General features: G+C 34.9%; 1 protein-coding gene across 16 annotated transcripts; it reads left to right on the top strand.

Moving 5' to 3' along the window:
- Positions 1-3,768: 3,768 nt before the first annotated feature.
- LOC140872572 (phragmoplastin DRP1E-like) lies at positions 3,769-9,969 on the top strand. Of its 16 annotated transcripts, none has more exons than XM_073275452.1 (14): positions 3,769-3,907; positions 3,990-5,598; positions 5,716-5,813; positions 6,380-6,439; positions 6,527-6,622; positions 6,880-6,943; positions 7,086-7,148; positions 7,330-7,524; positions 7,749-7,784; positions 7,879-7,949; positions 8,818-8,914; positions 9,023-9,068; positions 9,382-9,439; positions 9,681-9,969. In XM_073275452.1, exons 6-13 carry the CDS (start codon positions 6,941-6,943, stop codon positions 9,402-9,404), a joined length of 534 nt encoding a protein of 177 aa, XP_073131553.1. In that variant the 5' UTR covers positions 3,769-3,907; positions 3,990-5,598; positions 5,716-5,813; positions 6,380-6,439; positions 6,527-6,622; positions 6,880-6,940; the 3' UTR covers positions 9,405-9,439; positions 9,681-9,969. The 16 variants fall into 16 exon arrangements, 14 of the variants coding, with proteins under 14 accessions (XP_073131553.1, XP_073131551.1, XP_073131552.1 ...); XM_073275450.1 differs by having other exon boundaries at positions 9,619-9,969; XM_073275451.1 differs by lacking the exon at positions 9,681-9,969 and adding an exon at positions 9,535-9,670.
- Positions 9,970-10,830: the final 861 nt, after the last annotated feature.

Raw genomic sequence — 10,830 nt, 5'->3', positions numbered from 1 at the left:
ACTTTAAAAATTCTGTCGTTAGTTGCGACATAAAATAATCTTGTCATTATTTTATATTTGTGACAAGCTTTTTATTTATGTCGCAAATTAGTGACAACTTATTTAAATTTTGTCGTTAATCTCAATTTTTTTTGTAGTGAGTCTTCTTTAAACCTTGCATTGAATAGATGGATATCTGGCACATTCTGTGGGGAAAAAGTCACATACTCCCATATAATAAAAATTCTGATAAAATATATCAAAATCTTATTTTATCCAATCATCATTAAACAAAACCAAACTTAGGGCAATAGATTTATAGAGCTATTAATTAAATTTTAAAAAAAATCTTAAAAATGCATCTTTTGATAAAAGAGACACTACAATAGTGCACACATTTCTATCAAGAAGTTTTCATAACACAACCATATTCAAACCCTAAAAGTGGCTATAACTTATGACATAGAATTGATAGGTACATAGAAGATTTTTGATACACACAAATTGCAACTAATTATGAGAGGGAGGATACTGAGAAAAACATATAAACCGAGACACAAAATACAGGTGTGGAGAAAGCATTAACAGATCAAGATTCAACTAAGTGTATATTTCAATCTAACAGAGAACAAATTATTTAACTAGATCAAATTCTAAAATGTGAACTACCATTCCCTAAAAATCAATTGCAACATGAAGAAATCAACAAACCCTAAAACAGAAAACAAAAATCTTGATCAAAATTTGGAGAACCTGCATCCCAAACATAAAAGGTCCACACGATTAATCCAAGGAAACCCAATACTCAAAACATAAAACCCGATCAGTAAGGAAGATCTAGTCACAAATGGGCAACCAATCCTGTTTAATTGCGAAGGTGAAAGAGAGAGCTAGCAACCCAAGTACGATGTAGACTCCTATTTTTGCACCTGTTTTGGGAAAGATATACAGTCAAAAAGCTTGGTGAACAATAAGGAGAGCTCAGAGTTTTCTTGAAATCTCTAAAATGGTTGTTGGGAAAGTGTCAGTGGCGATGGGTTTTCCACCAAATTCGAAGCCAAAACCAGATTTGCCACATAAACAGCCATTGCTATCGCCACCAAAGTTCAGCTAATAACAAGAAGCAATCGCAGAAAGAGTCATGCAGGGTGACGCACGGTTCTTATTAAAATATAAATTCATATTGATGATTGTACGTAATCAAACTTAGAGTTAGTTAAGTGGTTAGTTAGGTCGTTAAATAGCAGTTATAATCTCTTGTATAAAACTAATCTGAAGTTTTTGATCATATCGTGCTCAGGGTTAAAAGTTCAAAGACGAACAAAATTGGAAAAATTGCCCAACTTGCTGAAAATTGAATTGATTGTGATTGAAAATGTTTCAGTGGAGTTAAAACTCGATGTGAAGTTATTTATTTTTGGGGAATATTGATTTATTCTTAGTGAGAGTTTTTAGGGCATCCTTAATTAATTAAATTTAATTTCCTTAATTAAGATATTGTTTACCCGTTGAGGATTGTTACCGTTAGGGGGAGAATTCAAGTATGATATGATAGATATGGATTGTGATTTTTTTTGCCGTTTGAACCCCTTATCCCTATATATTTCTAGCACTGTAAAAATTGATATTATCGTCTGCTTTCTTTCTAAACTCTCTTTGCAAAATATTCTCTGAAACACTCACTCTAAATTGGTTATAATGGCAGAAAAATCCTTTGATTCCCACGATATACGATCGGAGATGGGTTACCAAGAGGAAAACAAGTCTTTGGAGGTTCCCTCTAAAAACCCTACCCTCGCGATTGTGCCTACTGCCATTCAACCTACACCATTGGCAGAACTTGCTCCAGGAGAACCCGGAAACGAGATCGACCTTGAGAATCCTTCTAATTTCTCAATGTTGAATCGTGTGTTCTCAACACGGCCAATAGCAAGAAGGTCTAAGCGTCAAGCGGGTTACAACCCTGATTTTACTACAAACAAGAGATTTCATGGAAAGGGGGAGACTTATCGTCCTATTTTAGATGATCCAGATTTTTCATCTGGAGATGATTCTGCGGATCAAGATTTTGAGGTGGTTGCAAGACCAAAAACCTATGTTGCTGAAGAAACAAAATCAAAGAATGAAGATTCATCTACTGGTGATGAGTCATCTGATAAAGATTATTCTGATGTGACTGATACTAGAAAAGAGAAATCTAGTGCTCCTACTGTTGCTGATTCCAAAAATACAACCACAGAGGCTCCAGTTTCTGCTGATGAAGAAATTTCTCTGGCCACATTCATGGCTAACATTCGGAAATCCAAAGCTAAACCTGCTGTCTCCTCACGTGTTCCATCTGATGATGATGAACCCGATGCTGAAATGATGCAAGAGTATGAGGATAACCCCAGAAGTCTGATAGTTCATCTTCTTCGAGTTCTGAGGAAGAAGATTGTGAGGATGCTGCTACTGACGATTCTGAGATTTTTGAGGAACTAGTTGCTGATGACAGTGTTTCCAACACTGAGGACAACACTGCTGAGGAATCTGACACTGAGATTGATCCTGCTAAGGCATACAATCTTCAGTTTTATTCAAAGGAATCTTCTGATGAATGGGAAGTTCTTTCTGGAAAATATTGTTGAGAAGAAAGAAATATTGATGAAGCGTCCTTCGAAAAACAGAACTTGGTGACTTTCTTGAACCAGCAGAATTTATATTCTACTGTCACCACTGCCGGTCCATTTTCAAGAAGAGTTGTGTTAGAGTTTTACTGCAATCTGAATACAAGGACTGGAGATGAAGAATCATTTAAGTTTGGAAGAGTGTACATCCATGGAAAGGTATATGATTTTACTCCTATTATGATCAATGAGCACTACAATACTTATGATGTTGAAGATGATGCAGTCTCTGAAGATATTGATCAAATCACTAAGGTGATCACTGGAGGAATGGTTCAAAAAATTTCCACTGCATCCGGATAGATTGTCAGCGGCAAAGCATACTTTATTCTTTTCTGTGCTTTACAAGATCGCAATAAGGAATTGGATGTCATCTACCAATACAATAGTGGTTACTAGACCACAAGCCCTTGCGCTATTTGCCATTGGAACTCAAGCTCCTTTGGACTTTGGAAAGTTGGTGTTTGATAATATTATGTCTTTTAGAGAAGGTGGTTGGAAAGAAACCAAGTTTTTTTTTCCTTCGTTAATCTATGGTATGCTGGAATCTCAAGGATTCAAGAAATACGATGATGAAGAGTTGATTGGAGGTGATGAGCTTACCAAGATTTCACCTGGTTTGCTGAAGGAAAATAGGAAGATTGATCTAACATAGACTGGTGTTGTACCCAGTGTTGCCAAAACTGAGTCTGTTCCACTAATGACCATTCATAACACCGCTCTGCTTATGTTAAATTCTACTGCAATCACTACAACAAATATGTGAATTAACCACACTAAAAAGACAACGGTTTTATATCTAAACTGTTGTTGTTTGGTCTTTAACCACGGTTTTTGTGAAAACCGTTGTCGTTGGCCATATTTTAATTAAAAACGACAACGGTCTTTAAAAAATCGTTGTCTTATATATGTCAAAGACAACGATTTTTAAAAACCGTTGTCTATGAGCGGTTTTTTATGGCTTATGACAACGGTTTTAATTAACCGTTGTCTATGTGCGTACTTTTTGGGGTCTAAGACAACACTTTTTGTAATCCGTTGTCGTTGTTATTTTTTATTTATTTTTATTTTTATAAAAAATATACACATTACATAATAATATGATAATAACCTACTACTACACGCTTGAGCTTATTTTTCTCTCTCCCTGCTCATTCCTTTCTTCTACGCGCATAGTCTCTTCTCTATCCTCCCGAGAGCCATTTTCGATTCGAAGCTAACGCCGCCAATATCTCCGTCGTCGGCTGCCCATTTCGCAAACGGTAAGTAGATCTGGAATCCTTCCGTCGAGGGCTACATTTCCATACAATTTTGCCCAATTTTCGACTCATTTTTTTCTTGCAGCTGCTGCCGCCGACCTCCACAGCCACTGCCGCCGACCGCTGACCGCCGACCGCCAATTGGGAGTTTTTTCCTACACTGTGAGTTATCATCGAATTATGAAGGTGTACTTATAGTTCTTGATAAAAAATTTCAAGGACGCGATTTGGAGAACAAGTTCTTTAGAATCAAGGATCAGAAATGTATCCAAAGAAGCATTGAAAGAAGCACAGCAGTCGGGGAATGTGTGCGTCTGCGGCAGAGCATTTGAATTTGGTTGCCGGAGATGTCTCATGGAGGAGGTCCGCCACCTCCTCCAAGGCGCTGGTTTCAACTCTGCAATTTGCAAGTCTAAGTGGAGAAGAACACCTGATTTCCCCTCAATTTTTAATAACATTACTTCATAGTTTCACTGCATAAAGATTTCATTTGCAGATCTTTTTCTTGATTAATTGTGTTTAATTTGATGATTTGAGCTGCAATTTGGCAGCAAAATGGTAAAATCTTAATTTTTTTTTCATTCAACTTATCCCGATTCGCAAGAATACAAAAGACTTCTCGTGAATGTCTACAGCCACATTCACTTGACAAAATTTTCACGTGTAGCATTGATATTTCTAATGGGCATACTTAAAATAATACAATTTAGGTCCTTTTCGCACCTTTCTTCTACTTTCTTGAACAAAGGAAAACTAAACTAAAACAATCCATCGAGTCAATCAGTATCTTCACAATCAAGCTCCATTAGTCCACTAGAAAACAAAACATTGAACAGTTAAAAAAGTAATGCTCATGTGTTTCTTGATTTAAAATAACTAAAATTTCGATACTTTTTTTTTTGCAGGGGAACACATATTCTTGGACGGGACGGAGGGTTTAAAATTATTATGTTTTTTTATATGATTTTTGTGCCTCTTGATGCTCCCGATACGAATATTGTCCATTTTTCGATTGATTTATGTAACATAACACGAGGAGATGTTTCGAGGAATATTTTCTCAGATGAATTTTCTTTTGGAATGTTTAGTTTGCTATTTTGTCTGTGGAGGAATTCGCTGTCAATAGGGAATGATCTAATTTCTCCACAAGGAGATCAAGAGAATCAGACTTTCCGAGAGATTTATGATTTTTAACATGAATTTTTATTTTATAGAGATATTAGTCTACCCTTAGCCGATATAATTTTGTTGCTGTCATCATTTATTTTTCTTTAAGTGCATTAAAAAATCAATCATCCATATGCTGTTAAAGAGTCATGCATGAAGTTATAATTTTTTTAGGCCTCTCTCTTTCCTTTTTGCCGTGTCCCATAGCTGGGAAACTTTTGGCTACATGCCTTTAAAAGTTGTAATCTTTTAGAAAAATATCGTGTGCTACAAACTCTGTTAGAACATAATCACATATGGCTCAACTCGGAAATTTTATTTGCTATTTTACTTCTATTGTGTCGATACTTAATGTGCCGAAAATGATGTGTGGCTGATTGAGTTTTTTTTTGAATTTTGAAGGGAGTTGTTGGACGTTCTCCACCATTGTTGGTGTGGAAGGTATTATCTAGATAGTGACCGGACAGTTGATCTCACTTTCGGAGCAAGAGTTGCAAATCAACCAATTAGTGTTGCTATTGAGGCTGGTGAGAGGGACAGGGAAAAACTCCTTTGGGATGATTTCTTTGATCAAAATTCAATAATTTTCATGCATTTTCTATTTGAATAGCATGCTAACTTCATCCATGTTACATGTTGGCCAGTTTCTGTAGGACAAATTTGAATTTTTTCTCATGTTCTGATGACACAACTGTTAAAATCTGGGATTTTGCTAAGTTTCAAGAGGAGCGATCATTATCTGGTAATTTCCTCAAAGTGTTGATCAAGGAATGATTTTATTTTGACTATGTTTACTCTTGGACGTTGCAGTAGTTCTTTATTTCCCCATATTGGCTGCATGAAGAAATGGTTAAATCACTAAATGATAGGGTTTGACCCAAGATTAGAGAATACCTTCGTAAATTTTTTGTTACTGCCTATGCAAATCACCAGTTCTCAGCCACATGGTTCTGATTTTTTAAACCGACTATTTTGGATAAGCCTCTGATTTTAAAATATCCAGGATTTTATGTTTTGACATCTCGTAACTACATCAGACAAGTCCTCAATCGCTTCAATTTTTCTTTCCATTACACGATGCCACTGGAAATTATTTAAATGTTTATTTTTAAGCTCATACATGTAAAAGATCAGTTAATGGGAATCATATTTCCCTGCAAAAGTTTCTGGTTCAAAATGGCAATTTACGCATGGTGGTCATGGTTGGGATATAAGTGCGATTACTGGCATACTAAAAATGTATCAGTTCTACAACCTAATGCTCACATAAAGTTACCTATAATTTATCGTGTCATTTGAACTCAACAGGTAATGGTTGGGATGTAAAGTGTGTTGACTGGCATCCTAGCAAGTCATTATTGGTCTCAAGTGCGTGCTCTATTAGTTCATGCATTTTGAAACTCTTCAGTTTATGAGAAACTTATAATTAAACTAATGAAGTGGTGTACTTCATAGGTGGGTTGCAGTACACGGAACCTATTTCAAGCTTGGTCAACTCGTAATATACAAAATGGAAAGGATAAGGCCTCCAAAAGGCTGACATTGCAATAGGTTCATGAAAAATTCTAATTTGTGTTTTCAGACGCTAATTAATCATGGACACAAACACATGCTAAGATTCTCAAATATTTCTTGCTAATATAAATGATAGGGTGTAGATTAAGTTGAAGTATGACAATTGTAACCATGATGGTACCAGCCCCAAAAAAGAGATGAAAATTTGTACTTGTTCAATTGAAGTTTAATAAATTTTTCTTATTATAAATGGCTCATCTAACTAAGGGTGATTTTATGGCTCGATGAAGTAGATCCTGTGATGGCAAAGACATTGATGAGTTCATGGAGATCCATTTTTTTCACCCTATGTGAATGGTGAGTTATGATTCATATGACAACAATGGATGCATGACATGCAGAAGTCTTGTTAAGGATAGGTTTTTTTTTTAGTATCTTTGGTTTCTTGTTAAAGAGTCCTTTGAAGTTAGCACCCTTACTGTTTTTGCATGATGTGCAGCTAACTCTTTCTGCTTCAACCTTGCGTGATCAGGATGCGCTGTCAAAGGTGCCGACACGAGAAGTATACAAGTTGAAGTTTCTACCAATTCATAGTTAGATATATTAGTAGTCTTAGAATGCACTTGGCATTGAAATTTACTGAATATCAATCTTATTGAACCATAATACATTTGCTTTCTAATTTTTCATGCTCTGCAATGTTTCCTTTATTTAACTTTAAAATTTAATTTGGACTTTGTTAGGTACTCGAGGGTAGAGCGTACGGGCTCCAACATCCATGGTTTGGAATAGTGAACCGTTCACAAGCTGATATCAATAAGAATGTTGACATGAATTATTCTCGCCAAAAAGAAAGGGAATATTTTGAATCAAGCCCAGAATATGAGCATCTTGCTCACAAAATGAGATCAGAATATCTGGCAAAGGTTTTGTCTCAGGTAGGTTAACCCCAGGCTGAACTCTATTTTTTTAGCTTGATTATTCTATGAAAATGCAACCATTTCGCTATTGGCTGGGCTATCAAATACTCTTTGACAATATATATATATATATATATATATATATTCATTTTGGCTGCATTAGCATTTGGATACTGTTATAAGGCAGCGCATTCCCTGCATTATTGCCTTGATAAATAAAACTATTGATGTACTCAATGCAGAGTTGGACTGTATTGGCAGGCCCATTGCAACTGATGGTGGGGTAATGTTTTTCTTAATAAATTGCTGAAAGTGATCATGATAAGGTTCTAGAACTGTTTTCAGTTTTAAGAGTTTTATGTCTATCTATAGGCACAATTGTACAAAATTTTGGAAATTTGCCGTGCATTTGATGGCATATTTAAGGAACATTTGGATGGCGGGTAATGCTCAAACAGTACCGTTGTTTTCTCTTATTTTTCATTTGATCATATGCATCAAACTGTTAAGATAAAAATATTATTTTCTTCTGCTCAGCTCCAATGCTCTTGGGACATGAAGATGTTAATATGTCCATTAAACTGTGCCGGGTGATTCCCAAATTTGACCTTTTTTGAGACGCACAACTGGCTTCTCTCATATTTCCTTTTTCTTATTATTTCAAGGTCAATTTTGAACTAATCCATATTTTAATTTTTATATAATTTTGTTTTCATGGAAGAATGCTTCTTTGGTCTTGGAAATAATGCACTTGGACCTCTTGTACTATGGTATTTCTTCTACAGTGGTGCTTTCTCCCAAAATGTTATAATCTTGCCAAGGATGCTTTCTCATTGTTTGCTCATGTGATTAACCTCAACATATTTTTATAAATTGATTCATCTTTTGGAGCTAACAGTCCAATATAAGAAATAGATTACTCTGGGTAGCTCGGGAATTTTCGTTGTGTTTCTGATTGATGTCACGACTGACTTGTTGCACTGTGTTTGGATAACAATATACTCCCACTTTTCCTTACTTTTTATAAGTTTTATTTCGATGTCCTTAAAAACAATATATTATTCAGATGCTTTTGACTTTATTCTACCCTTTCACCTATGATCTGATCTTGAACAGTAGCTAATTCAAACTTTTTGCATGTGCATCATCTTTCCCCAACTTATCAGAACCAATTGTTTTCTTTTACCACACCTGTGTTTTTCAATGCACCTTTTTGTTTTATGAGTCACGGTATATCATGGTATTTTCTTTTGTAATACAATGATTGTCGTCTATATTTCGTAATATTTGATTTTTCTTCTTGTTACGCAGCTACATGCCAACTCCTGTGTTAGTCATTATCGACGTCCAGCCGAAAGAGCTTGGGATACCCACTAAAGCCTATTATGCGGTTGAGGAGGTTAAAGAGGTATGTTTATGATATATTTGACATGTTTTTATGTTTTTCCACTTTCAAAAGGGAGCAACAATATTGGAAAAAAACAGTTTTCTTAAGATTTTTATTCATCACATGCAGAACGTTACACAAAAAATCCAGAAGGTGTTTGTGCATGTTCCTTCAGGTCACTGAAAAACTTTCTGCTTTGAAGGGTTTGGATGCACGATTAAAAGTGATCCGTGACTATTGTCATTACCGTTAATTTACTGAGTGTTTCCTTTTGGTGTTATTGTTGATGAATGTTTAGTTCGTTATGGTATTTGTTTATTAGTTCTTGTTACCTTATTTCATAATGATTGAATAAGTGGTGTGTTGGTGTTGTTTTGGCCCATGATATAATTTTCAAGTTGTTTGACTCGGAGAATGTTGTTTCTTGCTTCTCTTCCAAGTAGAAATGATTTTGCATCACATTGTGACATGTTACTAAACTTCTGCAGGATGTTTTCAACCTACTTCCTAATCTAAATGTGTCCGAATTAATTAAAGCTTTTGCAGGTAAAGGCAGTTAGATTTTTTTTTAAATCTTATTCAACTAGTAATTAATTAAGCTTTATCTTTAATGAAATAATTGATATGTTTCTTATTTTCAGTGAAAACAAATGATATGATGTTGGTCATATATCTTTCGTCCCTCATCAGAAGTGTGATTGCTTTATTTTTTAATCCCTTTTTAGAACAAAGACTTTTAAGATCCACTAAACTACATTGATCCTGGCATTGGGGTATTCTTCCACAGACTTCTAGTCTGGGCTTCTGATTAGGTGTAAAAAACAAGGTGGCACTAATACAGAAACGGGCAAAAGAAAAGAGAGACATGGTTGAAGAGAGATCGAAGATTGAAGATTGTGAAACGAGAGTTCCAAGTTTATCAAGATTAGTTCATAACTCAATTTATTGGAAAGTTCCGAGTTAATTTATATAGATTAGTTTATAACTCGATCTATATGTTTTCTAGTGTAGATTGATTTAGAATTTAGAATAAGAATATTGATTTGTAATATTGAAAAATCGTATATTAAATTTTATTTTAGAAATTTTAAATTTTGTTTCATTTGTAATGTTGAAGAAAACAAATAATAACTGTTGTGAAAATCAAATTAAGACAACGGTTTAAAATTGTTGTAAAAAACAACATACGACAACAGTTTTAAAACGTGGTTGAATAATAAGCAAACACCTACATAAGACATCGGTTTTAAAATGTGGTTGAATAATGTCTACGACAACGAATATAAACTGTTGCAAATCTGTTGTGGTATGTCAACATAAACAACGGTTTATAATTGTCATTAAAGGCAACTTAAGACAACGGTTATAAACCGTGGTCAAATACTGTTGCATATCTGTTGTCGTATGTTAGAATCCACAACGGATATAAACCGTTGTTGTATGTTATACTTTCGACAACACCTTAAAGTACAACGGTTTTTTGACCCCTACGACAACGGATATAATCCGTTGTCATATCCCGTTTTTCTTGTAGTGAATTCGCGCTCAAATTGCTCATGTTGAGATGAAAATTTCTCAAGCAAAAGCTGATATTGAGTACTATGAAGCTTTTTTAGCTGAGTACAGGAACAAACTTGGATTACCATGGCCCTCTGGACAAAAAAAGGGAGTAGGATCAAGTGCTGATCAAGATGAAGAGGAAGATGTTTAGATTGGTTTTAGGATTTTTCTTTTATCCTTATCTTATCTTTTATCTTTGTTTTTGCTCTAAGTTCGTAATATATTTTTGAGTTGATTAGTTTATGCTCCCTACTACTCTCTGATATGCTACTACACTAATTGTTACTCTGATCTAATAAGTGTTGAGAGTTTGTGTTGCCAACACGATCACACAACACTTATTCTGAACTATTTAAATTCAGGGGGAGCTTTAGTTG

Source organism: Henckelia pumila, unplaced genomic scaffold, assembly GCF_033568475.1.
Source record: "Henckelia pumila isolate YLH828 unplaced genomic scaffold, ASM3356847v2 CTG_466, whole genome shotgun sequence".
NCBI lineage: Eukaryota > Viridiplantae > Streptophyta > Magnoliopsida > Lamiales > Gesneriaceae > Henckelia > Henckelia pumila.
Note: the sequence above shows the minus strand (reverse complement) of the source record. Positions and strands in the feature narration are given on the sequence as shown.